Source organism: Clarias gariepinus, chromosome 16 (genome assembly GCF_024256425.1).
Source record: "Clarias gariepinus isolate MV-2021 ecotype Netherlands chromosome 16, CGAR_prim_01v2, whole genome shotgun sequence".
NCBI lineage: Eukaryota > Metazoa > Chordata > Actinopteri > Siluriformes > Clariidae > Clarias > Clarias gariepinus.
Window position 1 is genome coordinate 21,443,845 of NC_071115.1, and position 20,490 is coordinate 21,464,334.

Consider the following 20,490-nt stretch of genomic DNA (forward strand, 5'->3'; position numbering starts at 1 on the left):
GTTTTGAATTATGCTCGTATTCCGAGGTTTCACTGTATTTTCTTACTCTGAAGTGGACAGAGAAGCTATTAAAAATAAATATATATTTTTAGAACTTTTCCTGCTACAGCCTGCTGGAGCTAAATCTGTCAGAAACGCTGCTTACCGGCACTTTATAGCGATAGAGTCACTAAGGGACCATCATGACCAAGACCAAGTGCATGACCAAGACCCAACCATTTGTTTACAAAAGAATACACAAGATTACAGAGAAATACTTCACAGGACATCAAACATACTACACTGTTAGGCTACAGTATGGATTATTTTTTTGTTTGTTTGTTTAATTGATTAATAATTATTTTAATGTGCATTTTAAAATAAATGATTACACAGACAATTCTTGTGGCAATAAAACAGATAATTTATTAAATGAGAGTTAGGGTGTTTTTTATTATTAAAATAATAATTGTAAAGATATGTATAAAAAAAAGAATGCATTTTGGTACATTCTATTATAAGTTGAAAAAATGACAATTAAATCAACAAAATTCTATAACTTTTTTGCTATAGAAATTTAGCATTTAGAAAATGTAAAACCAACTGTACTATATTGCACTCTATCCTTGCTAATAACTACAACTCTTCCTTTTACAATATTCAGTTTGATATTAATTCAGTTAATTTTTTTATTCATTTTTTGAAAATAAATAAAAATGAAATCAACTGATAGAGTGGATTACAACTGGTTTTACATGTGTAATCCACATAACGAAAAAGCTATTGAAATTTTTTTTTGTAATTTTATGCGCTAAAATGCCTCCCTGCTACGGATTGCCCCCCACATAACCTCTATCAAATATTATATTAGAACATAAATTAATAGGTTTATGATTTACAAATTGCACCAAACGAATTCGATTATGAAATAAGCAATATAAAAAAGACATGTTGTATAGGGAAAGAATATATATATTATATATTTTTTATATATATGTATATTTTTATATTGCTTATTTATGATAAAAATCGCGTCATGTAATTTTTCATTATAAACAATATTTAGTGTAAACATTTTTGTATTACATGACAAACTCCTGCAAATTAAATGTTCCACAAATTAAACATTATATAAGAATTTGTATTAGACTACGTTGAGAATTAAAGAGGGGGATTATGATGCCAAATCAAAGTCCTGAGGCTAAACCTCATTTGAATTAAATTAACAAATATAATATAGGAAAAAAAAACAATAGCCCACGTTTAGAAAATGTTTATAAATTCATTCCGACATGAGTTGGCTTAGTGTTATGCGCAGGGCGCCGGGAGATTTCCTGAAACTCTAAATAGACGCTATCTTTAATAACCGATGGAGGTTTTGAGCTGTATACACACGCATTTATGCCTAAACAACTCTTAAAACTACACCTGTGACACAATAACAGTAATATTTTAAATATTTTGCAGGCTGCCATTTGGAGAATTAAAAAAATAATAATGAATAAACCAGTTGTTGGGTCAAGATAACCCAACCAGATGTTCATTTGTAAGTGACCCACCTGATGCCTTCTTCCCAGATGCACTTATATTCTTCTATGGACAGTATTCCTTCTGAATCCTGCCAGCAAGGAAATCCCTCTTTCCTTATATGGCCATGTACTCTTCTTGTTTTCATTTTGAGTATTCAATTTAATTTAATGTTATTTGTATAGCGCTTTTAGCAATTGTCATTTTCTCAAAGCAGCTTTGAAAGTATGATTTGTATATGCTCTACAAGCCTCTTGAAATACTATGGAACCCAGAAACATACAATTGCCCAATAAATAGGAGCAATTTATTTATAGGAGATGACTGATGACCTGATAAATATCTTTTACATCTCTCTAAGCCAAGCAGGTGTTCTACAGTGCCTTAAGGCTGCCACTATGATCTCAAGCTAAATAAGTCAGCAGTGCCATGTCTTAGTAACTATTGCCCCGTAGCAACTTGCACCATATGCATCATGAAGAGTTTTGCGTGTGTCTGAGTGTTTGCGTTTTTGAGTCTGGTCCTGAATCACATAAGAAGAAGACCCCCCTCCACACTGTGCCCTCTGAAATCTGTATCGCACCAACTTACATTGACAAAAAGAATGCATCTGTGTCAGTATGCTGTTCATTGACTTTATTTCAGCATTTAATAAAGTGGTGATCCCTCAGCAGCTGACTAATAAACTGGACCTTCTATGTTTTAGCCCCTCACTTACTAGATACTTAGACATACTTAGTTGTACAGTCTGTTTGGAGCAACAGTACCATCATCACCTGCCAGACTCAGTTCAAACAACATTGCTAAGTTTGCTGTTTACACCATGGTAGTAATTGGCCTCATCAGTGACAGAGACAAAACATCAGACAAAGATGACGTGGAAAGGCTTATACTCCACTGCACAAACAACAACCTGTTATGAATAAAAATAAAAAAAACCTTTGTTGACTTAAGGAAGTCTACACTAATCTCACCCCCTTGGCATTAACAACACCACAGTGGAAAGATTGATAAGCAGTAACTTTCTTGGCTTTTACTTCACAGAAGATGTACAACCAAACAGAGTTCTGGCCAAGAGAGCGCAGCAATATCTGTATTTCTCTTAGGGCCTTAATAAAGCAAACATCATTAGCAATCACACAGCATCGGGAAAGCCTCATATATTGTGAAGGATCCCTCCCACCTCAACCTACAGTATAATTGCCCTTCTGCCATCTTGCAGAATGCTCTGCAGCCTCCTCTCAAGGACTGGACACTGGCTAACAGCGTCAACCCACAGGCTGTCAGACCCCTGATATAAAAATTCCCCTGCAGTCCATCGCTTCACTCTATAGACACTGTAAATCAGTAATGGTTTAATTACTGCAGTGATATATGTATGTTTACAGCACATAAACATTTTGATGATACTGACCTATTTTAGCACTGCACTGTCCTATATCATCATTGTCTTCAGGCTCAATAGTGTCACTATTACTGCAGTGAAGCTCTATAGATAATTTATCATATATTTTTTTAAACGAGACCCTGTGCAGTGCACTGTGTTTTATGTCACCAAAGGATTCCGACCCTTGCGTATTTCACTTTGTCCCGAACTAGATTGACCAGAGAAATAGTGAGAGGAATAACTTCTTTCTTTGATTAATAGAATATTAGCAATAATATGAATGAGATGAACAAAAACTTTACACTTACACTAAACTGCTCACATTTATCTGCATGCATGATGATGCCCAAGTTCACTTTTTTTTTAGCGAAGGCTGGAAAATCCATTTAGTTAATTATTTACAGAAAAATTAATGCTTTAGCACATTTATACACAACACAGGCTTTTAATATTATTACATAAAAAATGCTTAGAAGGCGAAATTTGGTGAAATTTTATATTAGCAGAAGGCCAAAATTTGAAGTTGCCAAAGATTTGTTTGCTAAAATTTACTTTCTAAAATCCCAGGTGTTGTCCTCAAAAATAGGAGATGTGGGAGAATCTAGTGTTGGAGTTTTTTAAAGACATTTTGCAATGTTACTTAAATGAGGAAGATGGCAATGACAAGTTGGGCACTGGTGGTGATAGGTGTTTCGCCTGCCATGCAGAAGGCCCAGGTCGATTCCCAGCCAGTGCCCAAACCCCAGTCACTGGATGCAGTGCCAGTCCCAAGCCCGGATAAAATGGGAGGGTTGCGTCAGGAAGGGCATCTGGCGTAAAACCTGTGCCAAGTTGCAGTGCGGACTGGGTATTCCGCTGTGGCGACCTCTTGCCGGGAGCAGCCGAAAGACAACAACTTTAATGAGGACGATGTTTTGTTTTTTCCTTGCAGTCAAACTTTCTGCTCTTAAATTTTATCCACACACATCGATTTGTTTATTAATTTTCTCTTGTTGTCGGCCTGGACAGCATTTTCTTTTGTACATACATGGGAACCTTGAATTGCAAGTATAATTTGTTCAGAAGCGTGCTCGTATATCTAAACACTCATAAATCAATTTCCCCAAAGAAATAATGAAAACCTAGATCATTCGTTCAACAACCCAAAGAAATAAATACATAAAAAATATTAATGCAAAATATACAGTGAAAATAAAACAAATTAACCTGCACTTTACCTTTGAAAAAAGTTAAAATAAATCCCGACAGATAAGTGATTCCGTTAGTGTTTGTGCGCACTCACTGGTATAATCAACATCAGTGCACAAGTGTTCTGTTTACTGTTCACTGTGACTGTGTGTGCGCATAAAACATCTTTTATTTTGTGTATGTATGCGTGTGTGTACAGCGCACATGTACTGTTTATTATAACACGTGTGTGCACGCGTGTAAAGCAAAATAAAGTCTCATTAGAGAGGTTAAAGATTCATTTTTTCTCTTCTCTGTATCAGCCTGCAGTCTATATCTCTGTGCTCGCGCATCATTGGACACCATGCCTCTTCATACACACTCGCACACAAACTGTGCTCTACACAGAAACACTGCTTTGTCGCGCTTCTTTTTAAAGGTAAAGTGCAGGTTGAGAGCAACAGCAGTGATTTCATTCGTATGTGCTCAGGCTCACACGATGTTTCTTGGTAATTTTTCAGATAAAATGGTCTTTCTGTTAATGTGTGTGTGTGTGTGTGTGAAACAAGAGAGGAGGAATTTTCTATTAAATTTTATTTGTATAGCGCTTTTAACAATTGGCATTGTCCCAAAGCAGCTTTACTCAATCAAAAAAATTATTTAAGTTTGTATGGAATTGAAATGTGTATGAATCAAAATGGTCAGATAGTCCCTGGTGGGCAGGCCGAGGGCGACAGTAGCAAGAAAAAACTCCCTGAGATGGTAGTAGGAAAAAACCTTGAAAGGAACCAGACTCAACAGGGAACCGAGAGCAGGAATTGATCTTCATTTATACTGTGTGTTAGTTGGCAGGCAGTTCAGCATAACAGTTGATGTTAATTGATGTTAATATGGAGTCCAGTTAGTTATCAAAAACTCAGGTAGACTTGTATGAAGTTCCAGTCCTGAACTATCGAACGGTCAAGTCCTCAGAGAAACAGCTGCCAACACCAGTCGAGGCCAGAACCGTCTTCTAGGTCGAGAGAACCATCCCCAGATACGAGACGCATCCTAAAGAGACACACGGGGCATCCATGTGATGAGATCTCCAACCAGAAGCGGGGCACCAGGATGGGTCAGACAGGTCAGGAGGGCAGAGGGAGTCTGGATCACTGGCAGCTCAGGAACGACATGTGTAGCTCAACAGAGAGAGGGAAGTAGAGAGAGGATGAGACGGGGAGAGAGGAAAAAGAAAGAGTGGGAGAGAGAGCAGAAGAGAAGAGAACAATTCTGTCTGGTCACAGTCATATAATGTAAATGTATATTTACTGTAGAGTGCAAGCAGAGACTCCAGCAGGACTAACTATGACAGCATAACTAAAAGGAAGAGTCAGAAGGAAACACAGACAGGAGGGCTCCCTGAGATGTAAAGCAACCAATCACCTCACCGGCTACGTCCATGAGGAAGGTTGAATGTGTAAAATGAGAAGAGGGGGGAGGGTCTGATTCCTCCTCTCCTCTTACTTGAGCTTAACACACACACAGCGCCTGCGCGCATAAATGGAAACACTTATCTGTCGGGATTTATTTTTTACTTTTTTTTTTTTAAGATAAAGTGCAGGTTAATTTGTTTTATTGATACAGTGAAACCTTGGATTACGAAACACTCACTTTCCAAAACACTCGTAAACCCAATCGGTGCCTCATTTTCCCATAAGAAATAATAGAAACTTAAATTATTCGTTCCACAGCCCCAAAAAATAAATACATAAAAATAATTAACACAAAATATTATGTAAAAATAAAACAAATTAAAAGGCCTCCGAGTGGCGCAGTGGTAAAGTGCTTGCCCTTTCATCCGGAGATCGCTGGTTTGGTTCATGGGTGATGCTGTAACCTCTCACAGTTGGAGGCCTCGAGAGAGCTAAATTGGCCGAGCTCTCAGCGGGGAGGGATGAAAGGTATTATTGCTCCCAATTGCATTAATTGCACGTCAAAAAACTACGCCATTCGGTGTGTCTGCAAGCTCGCGCACGCGGAGGGAGCGGATAGCGCTGGCCTCCGAGTGTGTGACGCCGCACCCAACGGTGTGTGAGTGAGCAGGTCACGTGGCGTCACGTGGTTCGGAAGAAACGCGTGACAGCCCCCGGCCCACCTGGCTGGATGGAGGTAAGTAACCTTAATGTGGGAGCCCCCCTAGTGACGGGAAGGGAATTGAACACGACTAGATTGGGGAGAAAATCGGGAAAAAATAATTGAACATGACTTAATTTTTAAAAAGGAAAAAAAAAAAAAACCCAGCACTTTACCTTTAAAAAAAAAAAAAAAGGAAAACTCTTGAGCAGAGTTTTGAGCAGAGATAGAAATTGGATCTTAAACCTCTCTAATGAGACTTGCTTTTGCTTTACACGCACGCTGTAGACACATTTATACAGAAACAAAATAAAATGTTTTACACACACACGTGGTCACAGTGTTATAGTAAACAGTACACACGTGCACGGATGTTGATTATACCAGAAAGAGACGCGCGCTAAGACCCAGCAGGGAATACGATTACCCACAATTCCGCAACGCAAGAGAGAGAAAATCATTGGCTCAGTTGTGATCATGCTCACGCTCGGCATCAAAACAAGAAGCGCATGCGTGATACATGATACTCGGTACTCGTACACCAAGACTTGTTTGTTTTCCAAGTCAAAATTTATTTAAAATTTTTGCTCGTCTTACTGAACACTCTCAATCAAGTTACTCGCATTTCGAAATTTCAATGTAATCTGTGGAGTGAATAATTTAAGTTTCCATTATTTCTTATGGGAAAATTTGCTTTGATTTATGAATATTTTGAAATACGACTCTGCTTCGGGAACGAATTATGCAAGGTTACACTGTATTTAGTTTAAATAGTTAAAACATTTTTCATTACTCAGTGGTATCAAGGCAAGTCAGTCGCACCATTAAGGTGCTGAATTTTGGAAACTCATGCCTTAATCATGCACATTATTTCATAACGTTTCTCAGTGTGTACTACTATACAGCTGTGATGACAAAAGATCTTACTGACTTGATTTTACATGGTTTGCCAAGGTTGGTGTAAATGAACTTGAGTGTGCTGCACAGTGTCCTGACCTTAACCCACTATTTACCTTTTGGAGTAAATGGAAAAGAGAAGAGTGGAGTTATCATAACAGCAAAGGGAGACCAAAAGTAACAAAAAAGGACATAGATTGCCTTTATGAAAGAAATCAGTAAGTATCTCTTCTAGCCTGTTAGAAAATCTGATGGTAGATTGGCCACAAACAAAAAGAGAAACAAAAACCACACCCCATGAAAAATTTAGGCTTAAATACAACACACAATATGGTGGCCAATTAAGTGTGAAAATTATTCCTCACACCTCCAAAATTACTGTTTAACAATTTGAGTCTACATCTTCAGCTAGGAAAACACCCATTGATGGAAATATCTGCTCATTCAGTATGCTCAGGTAGTCAACTGACTTCATTTTATTGCCACATAATGTTTCTGATCCTTGGCCACTATGCAGCACATGTGCATTACTTTATGCACTTACCTTCTTACCCAGCCATATCTTGTGCCTAAATTGTTGGTCAAGTACCATCTTTCCAGGTTTTAAAGGGATCATTCAGAAACAGTTTTCATTAAATGTTAATATGATCTTTAGGGTCCTAATGAAAAGTTTGTAATATATTTAATAAAAAATTCCCAATGGTTGTGTAAAAAAAAAACACTACTTTTAACTGGTAAAAACTAGCTCTGTTCTCAGCAACCTATTTCAGTACATGTTCCCTTAAATGCTTATGATCTGCTGAGCCCGCCCCCCCCCAGTTCTGTGGGTCGTGTCTTCACAACACACGTGGGGTATAGCCACGGGAGTGCAGTGCAGGCAATGCTTTGGACTGCATTACCCACAAAGCATTGCCCACAACGCAGTGCGGGCAATGCTTTGTGGGTAATGTAGTCCAAACTGGAAAACGCTGGAATATAGAGCCTGAGCCTGTTTTCTTAAGTAGTTTTTGGTTTGATTTAAGTACGGAACCTACGCGGAAGTTCGTAATATCGCCTGACAACGCAAAAATTAAAAGAATGGACATGCATCGACTCAATTTGTCTTTCTCATCACTGCATGGGCATGAATTAACGGGCTGTTATGCTGCCACGAGCAACAATAACAAAAGCGGAGAAACTTACTGAGAGAGATATGGACGCGATGTGTTTACTGATGTGTTTACATGACTTCTTAATCTTCGACAGACATCGTTATAAACCATCAAACGTAACAAAGGTAAGCATAATATAGTTTTCCGACTACGTACACAGTTTGCAACTAGACAATCACCTTAATGCATTGTTTATTATAAACGGGCGATTAGGGATTATATAGAGACGGATGTACATAGAGAAGAAGCCATAACCATGTTCTATGAGAGTATTAACGTTATATGAACTTAACTTACACTCGGCATTCATCGTGATTATTAGAAAAGGTGATCTGCAAAGATTCATAGAAAAAGAAATTACTCACTGAGCCTGGTGAAGATGAAGCAGGAGCACGAAGCGTTAGTACAGATCCATTTTTTAGGAGCTGCTTCCTAGTAAAACCTGCTTTATATTGACCCGCGTTTATAAAGCACTCTGGTAAAAAATTATTAGTGCAAACATGAACGCATTTAGGTAAATCGGCAGGGACGTTAGCTTTAAAAACTAAATTCAGCCACTGCGTCCTCAGCGGCTCAGATGTCGGTAGTGAATGACGACTGCTGTGTTCGCTATTACACCCAACAACTGCACACCACACTCGCTTAGGCGGCATTTTGCTCCAGCGGCGAAAAACAATGGCCGACAGCTTTTTCTCACTCGGGGCGGGTAATGCTAAAACACCAGTGTCAATCAACTAGTGTAGGAGCGGCCTCTTGTGGTGTGGCGTCACAGTGACAGGCATTTGCGATTGGCCTGATTTCAGAAGGGGCATGTTATTGTAATAAATGAAAAGAAAACCACTGGGCGGCTCTTTATCATCGTAGAGTGGTTGTGTACGCACTCTCCTAACACACAGTTCAGTCCAAACAGCTTAAAAAAGTGCATGTAGGCCTGTATGACCCCTTTAATAATGCATTAGGGAGCTCTTAACACATTTTCAGGTATGTCCTTGGTTGTTTTCTTTGCTTCATGCATCCCCTTCTTTGTTGTCTGTACAAATCCTAAAAATGTACAAGGACATTTCAGAAGTGAATATACGGTTCTAAGAAGAAAACTAAATGTAAGGTGTATCTTATTATTATCATATAATAGTAATTGTGGAATACTATTAATATGATAGATGATAATGATTAGTGATTAATTTTTAAGGACCAAATTGAATTGGGTTTAATCGCAGATACTACTTGCTTGAATTTGTCTAATTAAAATACAAAAGTGGCTTTTCAGTTTGGCTCAGTTCAATAACACAGGTAAAACACACAAAAGCTTGCATGGAAATCTGAATTCTAATAATGTTACGTGAATGTAACCTTAGATGATTGATTTCACTTGCATTTAATTTTATTCTTCTTTTAAGAACCATTTATTATCTGAGAAAACAAAATAGATAAAGCTGTAGATATTGATAATTTACAGCTGCAGCATTCTTTTAAAATCAAAGCCTGCGGTTATTCCCCACTGGGGCAGAGAGAGAACACAGAAATCACAGTCAAATGTCTGAGACAGACCTTGAGTGAGGTTTTCCCAGTCCAGTTCCTGGCAAACTCTAGAGCAGCATTAATTAATTTATTCATTTTGTTCATGTTTTAGGTTATTTATAAACAGTGCAAAACAAATCCAAGTAGCATACAGTATAAATTGGTCAAGGTAAGTGTGTTGTTAAAAATAAATTTGTCAACTTTAAACCTGAAACATTTTTTAAGGCCTTCATTTACTTAAGAAAAATAATGTCATAGCCTGTTTGTTAGCTTGGCAATAGATTTGTTCCCTGTACAACTCCACATATTTAAGCTCCTTCAGTCAGCCTCTGTGGTGTACAGTATATATTCCTTGCTGGGGAGAGGGAGAGTGAAAGAAGGGATGGGATGGGGAGATAATGCAGCCTTTCAAAGACTCACCAACACCAGTGTAGATCAGGAGGTCCACATAGACACCCTCTTCTTCTCACTTCTTATAAACCTACCACTCTACCCTGCCCCTCAAGAGCTTCCAATTTCTCAAACAATCAGAATATGAGCCTGTGTGTTCCAAAGAAGGCTCTTACAATGCTTCATACGCCCTCACAAGTACGGCGTGGTACCTGTGTGCTGCATTTCATTGAGTAAATGTGTCTGTGAATGTAGGTAAAGTTCTCTGTGACTGTGTAACAAGTAAAGCGCACAGTACTTTAATAAGGGTTATAGCAAAAGTTTATCACTCTCGGGTTAACATTTGTGTTAAAGAACAAAATGCACAAAAACATACCTTTTTTTAAAAGTATATACAGGGGGCTTCACTCGAAAGAGGCCTGGAATATTCAGGAATAACTTTGGCTAAGATGAAGTAATCTTAAGGAAACATTGTACAATGTGCTTCTCAGTATATGGAGCTTTGAACACGGACTGATAAGGTAGGGGCACCAGACAACCATCTTGCTGTTTAACGCTGTAACCTTTTCACTCAGTCACTCGACTTCTCCTCACAATGGTGGTGTACAGTAATGAGCAGAATGTCTTTACATTGCGATCCAATTGGGTCAATTCATTAAGTAATGTTAGAGTGAATTTAGGAAGAAATATGGTGTTCCTGACGGTAAAGATTTTTAAGAAAATGTGAAATTTCATCCAATGTGAAATAGCTGTTATTCCCCGCAATATCCTAGTCAATACATTCAGGAACATGTCTGGCAGAAACCGGAGATCACCACCAGCATTGCATTTTGTGCATTCGGTTACACATACCGTGAGTAGTGTTACGGTATGTAGCCTATTTTTTTGGTTCAGATTGCTTCATTATAACGAGAGTTATTACAGAATATTCAGGGCCTCTTATAAGTGAATCACAGTATATGTTGAAAATAACTACTATGGTAGGTGGTATATTATATATGCCATATACTAACTTGCAAACTGAAGTGAAATCCTAATTAGTATAGACTTGAGTTTGTCAGAGTCATGCACACTGTACATTTTTAAGCTACAATATGAGATTACAGTAAAACAACTACTTTTATTTTTACTAGAGCTTACTGTATAGTTTTCTGGTTACGTGAATAGGTTATTTTGTAGGGCATGCTGTTTGATACCACAAAAGCCGACTTACATGGCAGGGGAACTAATACATGATTTAGCCGTCAACACTGTGTCTGATCACAAGTGCCTGATAGTAGTTAAAAACAGGCTTCTATTGAGAGGATTTGCTTTTATAGTAGCTGATACTCGGTTGCTGTGACTTTTACATTTATGTCCATAACACTATGAACAGTGGTTAGGGGTAATTTAAACTGTGGTTTAAATTAGTATTTAGATTGGCTGCTTGATTATGGCAAAAATCATAATCCTGATTATTTTGGTTAATATTAAAATCACGATTATTTAGCATGATTACTCAGGGTGAGTGGAAAATTGGTTAACATGAATAAAATTATATAAAAATATCTAAATATCAGCTACAAGAAACATTACTGCAGAGAAATAAAATAATAAGATTTTGACAATATCTAAAGCTCCTAAAATTTATATAATATTAGTTGCCGTAAAAAAAAAAAAAAAGTTTGTAGGCCTAACTGTTCAGTAGAAAAAGTATACTGGTGGTTTTTTTTTCTTTAAATTGCGGTTGTTAGACTAGAGTGACACCTTGTGTTGATTCAGTGATAATTGCACAAACAGCCTTCCGTGGTGTTGTTACAGTATTACTAGTTTTACTTGTCTTGTGGACAATTGGAGTCAAAATCGTACCCTGAGGTAAATCAAGCTTTTTAAAGGTGCCATAACATACCACATACCACATTTCAACAAGTCTCAGAGGTCTTAAAATTGCTTTTGTTGATGTTTCAGCAAAAATACAACTCTGTTTAAAGCATTCTGTCAAAATCCCTCTGTTTCATTTTAAACAAGCTGTTTCAGTATATGTAGCTTTAAACGAAACAACAAGGTATTGTCCCTCTACACCATACTGTAGAGGTGTATTTTCACTTGGGGAAGGCTTTTCGGATGCCTAAAAGTGCTAGGGAAGAAATGGGGACATCCTCAGTTCACCCCCCATCCCCCCCCCCCCCCCCAAAAAAAAAAAAACAACCTCTTCCCAGTTGTGTTGGACTAATAGCACTTAGTTATTAACCTAGTTAACCCAGTGTAAGTATGTATCCAATGATGTAAACATTAAAGCACTTTTTGTAAGTCGCTCTGGATAAGAGGTAAGTGCTAAAAAAGGCTACGTTATTTATTTTAGCAAGATAGTTTGTAAGCTACTTTACATAAAACATAAGTTTTATTTAAAATTAGTTGAAAAATAAAACATTTCTTTATAAGTGTGGACTGGTCTTACATGCAGGTTAAACGCTGTAACCTCTTCACTCAGTCACTCGACGACTTCTCACAATGTTGGTGTATAGAATAAATTTGTATTGAATTGGTATCCAGCGGAATAGGTCAGCATTACCTGCTAGCAGAACAGTGGTCTACAACTTACGACAAAATACATATGACCTTAAACACAATGTTTTGATTTATTTGATGCAGTCGAACCTTGGATTGTGAGTAACCTGTTCTCGAGCGTTTTGAAAGATAACCAAAATTTTTCAATTAATTTTAACTTGATAAACGAGCGAGGTTTTAAAATACGTAGTAGTACGCATGCATTTTGTCTGCTAAGCATCACATGATTACAACCGAGCCAATGTTCCTCTCTCTCGCATTGCGGGATTGTGGGTAATCGTCTCCCATGCTTAATCTCAGTGTGCATGCGTCACTCATATAGTTAACAGCAGTGCGTGTGTACTGTTTATTATAACACGGTGACCATGTGTATGTGCGCACGTAAAGCAAAAGCAAGTGTCATTAGAGAGGTTCCTTGCGTGAGTGTGCGTATTCGTGTGTGCATATGTGTGCCTGTGCATTTGTATGTGTGTGCTTATGCGTGTGTGCGTGCATGTGTACGTGCGTGTGACTAGGGTTGGGTATCGTTTGGATTTTTTTTTTTTTTTGGATTTTAAATTTTATTTTGCTTTACAACAGATCTTTCATGATGAATGTGTGTATATGTGCTTCATATTATTTTCATAATGATAAAATGAGATGCCCAAATTCGTGCTTTAAAACTCCTAATACGTTTCTTATAAAGTTTTTGTAATGTCTTAACAGGGACAAAACAGTGAATGACATGGCAATAGCTCAGTTTAAATGGCCTTGAAATTAATTTAATTTCCTGATAGTAGGCAATCTGATAGTCTTAACTATGCGAATGTCCTGATTCGTGAATATGCCAACATGTATTTATTTAAAACGTAAAAATGTGTCAAAATGTGTCATCATCAAAAAAAATAATATATATATATATACAGCGGGGAAAATAAGTATTTGACACATCAGCATTTTTATCAGTAAGGGGATTTCTAAGTGGACTATTGACACAACATTTCCACCAGATGTTGCCATCAAGCCAAATATTGAATTCATACAAAGAAATCAGAACATGAAAAAAAGTGCAATGACACAGGGAATAAGTATTGAACACACTTTATTTAATACTTTGTAGAAAAGCCTTTGTTGGTGATTACAGCTTCTAGACGCCTCTTGTATGGATAGACCAGTCGTCTGCATTGCTCAGGAGTGATTCTGGCCCATTCTTCCACACAAACGGTCTTTAAATCTTGAAGGTTCCTTGGGCCTCTTTTATGAACTTTGATCTTCAGTTCTCTCCATAGATTTTTTTATGGGATTTAGGTCAGGTGATTGACTGGGCCATTCAAGCAACTTGATTTTCTTTCTTTAAAACCACTTCATTGTTTCCTGGCCTTGTGTTTGGGATCATTGTCTTGCTGAAATGTCCACCCTCTTTTCATTTTTAGCTTCCTGGTAGATGGCAGCAGATTTTTATCCAGAATGTCCCGGTACATTTCTCCATTCATCCTGCCTTCAATAATATGAAGTCTGCCAGTACCCCTTGCTGAAAAGCAGCCCCAAACCATGATGCTTCCACCCCCAAACTTAACTGTTGGTATGGTGTTTTTGGGGTGGTGAGCAGTGCCATTTCTTCTCCAAACATGGTGTGTAGAATGACTGCCAAAAAGTTCAATTTTGCTTTCATCTGACCATACTATAGTCTCCCAATAATCCACAGGCTTCTCCAAATGCTGTTTCGCAAATTTTAACCGAGCCTTGACATGCTTTTTGTTCAGCAATGGAGTCTTGCGTGGTGAGCGTGCATGGATGCCATGGCGGTTCAGTGCATTGCTTATAGTTTTCTTTGAAACAACAGTACCTGCTGATGCAAGGTCTTCCTGAAGTTCTGTCCGAGTGGTTCTTGGCTCTTGGAGAACTCTCCTGATTATTCTTTGGACTCCTCGGACAGGGATCTTGCGTGGAGCACCTGATCGTGGCTGGTTTATGGTGAACTGATGCTCTTTCCATTTCCGGATAATGGCCCCCACAGTGCTCACAGGAACATTCAGCATTCTGGAAATGCACCTATAACCATTCCCATCAAAATGCTTTTCAACGATAAGATTACGAAGATCTTGAGAGAGTTCTTTGCTTTTACCCATCATGAAGTCTTTTCTGTGTGCCTTCTGGGTAACGAGAAGCCTTTATAGGCCATCAATTAGGACTAAAGCGGCTGATATCAATTAGTACTGATAGGGGACAGGATTTCTCTATCAATACTGACAGATTTCAGGTGATCTCCTGGCTTTCTATGTCATTTTGCACCTTGTTATCTTCATGTATTCAATACTTATTCCCTGTGTCATTTCACTTAATTTATTATGGTTTAACTTGTATACTTAAATGTTCTGATTTCTTTGCAATGCAGACGACTGGTCTATCCATACAAGAGGCGTCTAGAAGCTGTAATCACCAACAAAGGCTTTTCTACAAAGTATTAAATAAAGTGTGTTCAATACTTATTCCCTGTGTCATTGCACTTTTTTTCATGTTCTGATTTCTTTGTATGAATTCAATATTTGGCTTGATGGCAACATCTGGTGGAAATGTTGTGTCAATAGTCCACTTAGAAATCCCCTTACTGATAAAAATGCTGATGTGTCAAATACTTATTTTCCCCGCTGTATATATATATATATATATATATATATATATATATATATATATATATATAATTTATATATATAATAATATATATAATATATATATAATTTTATGACCACGAAGTTCTTCGGGCTTTTTATAATAATCATCATATTTGCTGTTTGTGTCCAGCATTGAATAATTATTTCATCCATTATTTAACCACGGCTGGAAATAATAGCTGGATTGTGAATTCATAACTGAAATAAAGCTGTTCGTCTTTTGTAAAGTACTTTCACTTTACAAAAGGCAGCGTTTTTATCAAAAGGTTGATAAACGCGTGTTGTACAGTATACAACGCGACAGCACGCTCAGTTACTGTAATCCCACTTCTCACCTTTTATGTAGGTCTGCTCGGACTTATTAATTAGTTTTAAACCCCTTAAAAATGCGTGTGTATACAGCTCAAAACCTCTATCAGTTATTAAAGATAGCACCTATTTAGAAAAAATGCCCCTGTGATTTCGTAGCTCCAGGAAATCTCCCGGCGCTCTGCGCATAACACTGGGCCAACTCATGTCGGAAAGAATTTATAAACGGTTTCTAAACGTGGGCTATTGTTTTTTTTACTTATATTATTTGTTAATTTATTTAAATGAGGTTTGGGCTCAGGACTTCGATTCGGCATTGTGATTTTCCTCTTTAATTTAATACATAGTTTTAATAGTTTTAAATTCCACCCTTTGATCCCCGCGCTGAGGACAGCGCGAGAAAGAGCTGTGCGATGTGTATAAATCAATGTGTGTGTGTGTGTGTGTGTGTGTGTGTGTGTGAGAGAGAGAGATATGAAATTTTATTTGATATAGGTAGGCTATATATTAACTCATGATAGGGTACTTTTACTACGCTAAATTTATGAATTACACTCAAAGTATCAAATCCAACTATGAAGTCTAATTTAATTGTTACCATTAAAGATTTTATATCTACTTATGTTTATTTTTCTATTTATGTTTGTTTTGCTGGCGAAATACATTTTAGGCAGAGACGTCTGGTCGGTCTTGTTAATTTGTTTTAAAACCCCCAATTCTGTGAATTCCCCCAGCAGCAAAACCTGTTTGATAACTTCACACCTGTCGTAAATGAAAGGTAAGATGGGGAATTACAGTAACTGTGTGGATGCGCTTCACCTCGGAGCACGCTGTCGCGTTGTATTCAATGAATAGACTAAAACAAAAGCATGTTTGCTTCAGCATTGGAAACAATATTGTATTAGGCTAACTTTATTAAAAATTATACACTTTTGTATTCTTTGTTCACACACGCAGGCATCTTTATATTTGAACAGCGGGATTCGGACCAGAGTCTGGACGATTTTATACTACAGTATTATTTAAGCAATGCCACACCACGTGGAAAGCCGCAAAATGCTTCCAATCGTTTGACCATTTTTTAGCATGAATACAAGATTTGCATTTTGCAATTAACACTACATTAGTCTACGACTAACCTGCGGAAAGGCTGCTGTCGTCCTCATAATCAGTGGACTTTTTGCTACAGGGTCATCTCGTGCTGGGGTCATCCACACCAATAGTGCCAGCTGCTGTCTGCAAGCTGTCAAACACGGTGTATCCTTCTGCTTTTAAGTTTATTTCGTGTGCCCTCGAATGTGTCATTAGATTTGACGTGTTTCCCCCTTTACACGCAACTGCTGTAAAACATTTCCTGCACGTCGCGGTGTGGGAATCCTTTCTTGTGAAATCTAGCCACACTTTCGACCATTTAGTTTTAGGAATTTTAACAAAAGTTGCATAATTTAGCAAGCTAAGATAGCGGTAGACCACCTGCTGCCGTTAGAGCAAGTGTAACGTTAGTTGCTGCATTCACACGCATCTCGGATTTCATTTCCTGATGTTTCGTGCTTTTAATTTTTTTATCTAATCTAATAAACTTTTAATCTACCAAATTAAAATGAATAGTAACATTACTGAAACAATGTTTTGGATTCTTATTATTAAAGCTTTACGAAGTTCTCAAGATTTTTCTAATTAAGAAAATAATTTATTTTTCTGATAATTTCTGACCCCCCCTGAATGCAGTATTTAATTTTTACTAGCGATCATGTGTGTTGATAAATCTGATGCTTATTACAACTGCGTCATTTAATCGACAGTTCAGGTATTTAAGTGGCACCGAAATGAGGCAGTGAAATTCACTTTCTGTTTCGGTCTGGTACATACCGGTTATATAGGTACCGGTTTTCGGTACTCAACCCTATTCAGGACTATACTTCTGTATGTGCAAAAAAACGCCTTTGGTGATTAAACCAGACCATTTTGTCCTGAGAGTGTTCCACTATTGAAATCTCTTGGTATTTTCACATGCAATAGTCAATTTACGCAGAATAGTGCTAAAGCATCGAGTGAGTGGTAGTTTTGTGTGTAGAAGCACATAGTAAGTCAGAGGGGAATGGCCACACTGGACTACCACAGTTTTTCTAATCTTGAGCTGTTTGGTTTCAGTGAGCCTGTGGAAATCAGACTTAGACTCCTGGTTGCTGTTTCTCAAGATGGGCAACAATTGAACCCAATGATAAGCAAGGTTATGTGTACCAGATCACATAGTGTACCGCAATATCTACACAGATATACAGCTAATACATTTTTAATAGAAATTTGTACATTGGACCATTAGTGAGAATTGGCATTGAGTGAAAAGGCCTGGCACACAGTCAGCATTCCAGGTCAGTGTTCACTGGGGATGAGGTCAGGGCTCTGTGCAGACCATGAGTTCTTCCGCACTGATCTCGGCTCATGCATGGATGTTTGTGTGTTTGTGCTGGAGCTCTACAGCATGACACAGCTGTAGGGGTCAATCTTCCAGGGGTCTCTGCTTCCAAATAGTGAACGTGGATATTTGTGCAAGTTTGTATGTTCAGTCATGTCTGAAGCACTTTACAGAATACAAGTAGCTGGGTAGCTGGTGCCTTAAAGACCAGGTAATACTGTATTATATTAATAATATAATTATAATATTGTTATATTAATTATTCTTATAATAATACTAATTATACATAATAATTATAATAATGTATTAATAGCTAATGCATTATTAAGAGAGGGCATACTGTTTGCTGTGTTTTCTAAAGGTTTGTGCAGGGGTGGACTTGGGGCAACAGTGGGGGGCTGGGTCAGTTTGGCCATCTGGATTGGATTGCAGACATTCTTTCAGAAAAGTGTTGCAAGCAAGGGCTAGTGTGGTACAGAGAGGTTACAGATACGTGTGATTTTGAATACTTAGTAGTAGGATCAAGCTTGTTGGATTTGGTCTCTATCTTGCCAGTGTATAGAGTATACCAGCCATCTCTATTTTAAATAGTCAACATATTTACACACACAGGGGCAGCAGGATATCTAGCTGCTGCCTACGGTCTTAATTTACATCAGGATTTTGTTTCTAAAGAATAACCATGCAGTACGTGGATAACAGTACTAAATTAGACCATCCTTTTAGAACATTTGCGGAAAAATTTGAAGTTTGTAAATTGTTCGTAAAGCTTTTTACAATTCAGTTCAGTTCCCTTTTCGCTAGTCGTGTTGTCGAGTATTCCTGCAAAAAAGCTTCTAATTACGGCAGTAACAGAAGTACATAACAGAAGTAACAGAGGGAGCAGGGCCCCTTCTTCTTGTCTCAAAGCTCGCATCAGTGTTTATGATTTTAGTGAGGGAATGAATTGCAGAGTGAACTGTTGTGTTGTGAATCAGGTCTGTCAACTTTTGTCCTCATCTTAGGTTTTAATGTCAGCATAACAGTAAGGTTAAGTTAAAGGCTAGCTAGTCTGTCCTCTGTGGTCTGCCTGTTTTGCTAATCTGGCTAACCGGCATCTCTTGGTCTGCCTGTGTCTAGCTTGCTTGCCCGCTACTTCCAGGGCTCTCTTCTATGACCTTGTACCTGACAAAATACAACAATTTATTATGTTTTGTAACAGCAAATGTTTAACAGTGTTTATAAAGGTAGGCTCATCCCCTTCATATGCATATATAAAGTATATGCATAAAACTCAAACTTTGATTTTGCTTATGGCCCCAGAACACTCAGTAACGGCTCTGGTAACAAAAGTACAGTTGGTCCAAACTAAAACCTCAAATCCTATGTTATCTTATATAATATAACCAATATGGTACCATATCATGAGTGATCTTGGAAGAGTTTTCACATCTACTTATGGTCAATTTTTGTTTTTGGGCTTTGTCTCTTCTATCCTGTGGGTCACCACATCTGACCACTTTTAGACCTTGCATATAAAATGGTGTTACGCATGATACCCTTCCTGATGCAACCCTCCCATTTTTATAACCGGGCCCAGGAACGGCTCTACATGCAGCAGCTAGGTTGTATGGTATGTAGGGTTAAAGGTCTTTAAAAAAGGTAACAATTTCTGATAAATTACATTGTAAAGTGATAAAAAGCCCTAGAATAAGTTAACATTATGCTAATAAGTTAGCATTATAGGGACTGTGTTATTCCTTTAAGCTTTAATACATTATTATCAAATAATTATTTGGGGTAAATTGTGCCATTAACCATTCCCTTCTTTCTGTTTTATGTGCATTTCTGTCTTGAAGGTAAAAGGCTCTGGGCTGCACCCATGCTTTTCTTAGATGAGCCACTAGACCTAAAGCTGCCCAGGGGGCACCTTAATGGGCAGAGTAGAGCCATGTCACCGCCTACTCTTATCTCCTCTCGAGTCCATGCCAAGAGGGTTGGGCATCTGCCAATTGGTGATGATGGGGCAGCGGATATTGTTCCAGCCTCCCCTGCCTCTCCCCACATAGGTAATCCTAGCACAAACACATGCAGTGTTTTTTAAAATATAGTTGTGACAATTTCGAATTCTGAAAAGGAATGAGTGATTTGTACCTAAAAGGGGGTCTCTAGCTCCTTTTTCAGTATATCTAAATAATTCACGCTTTTATTCTCAGCACAGCCCAAATCGGCATCTGTGTTGTTACTTTAATCAATCCCCTGCCAAAGAGAAACAGTTTACATTTATTTGTATTAGCCAGCTTATTGTAAAAAATGGCCTAGTTTTTATATTTTTAAATGTTCTAATGCGAGAATAAGCAAACATTGACTAATGAAGCCTTGTAATATTAATTACTGTAGCTAGCTATCCAACAGAATATTTACTGTATACAGCTAGATGTACATATGATCTCACTTGAG

At 37.8% G+C, this 20,490-nt stretch overlaps 1 protein-coding gene across 2 annotated transcripts in view; it reads left to right on the forward strand.

Moving 5' to 3' along the window:
- Positions 1-20,490, forward strand: part of glis2b (GLIS family zinc finger 2b) — a 69,875-nt gene that overhangs the window by 31,230 nt on the left and 18,155 nt on the right. For both annotated transcript variants that reach the window (XM_053514652.1, XM_053514651.1), the window contains one exon: positions 19,890-20,099. In XM_053514652.1, coding sequence (XP_053370627.1) covers positions 19,913-20,099 — 187 coding nt within the window. In that variant the 5' untranslated portion in view covers positions 19,890-19,912. The remainder of the gene's footprint in view (positions 1-19,889; positions 20,100-20,490) is intronic.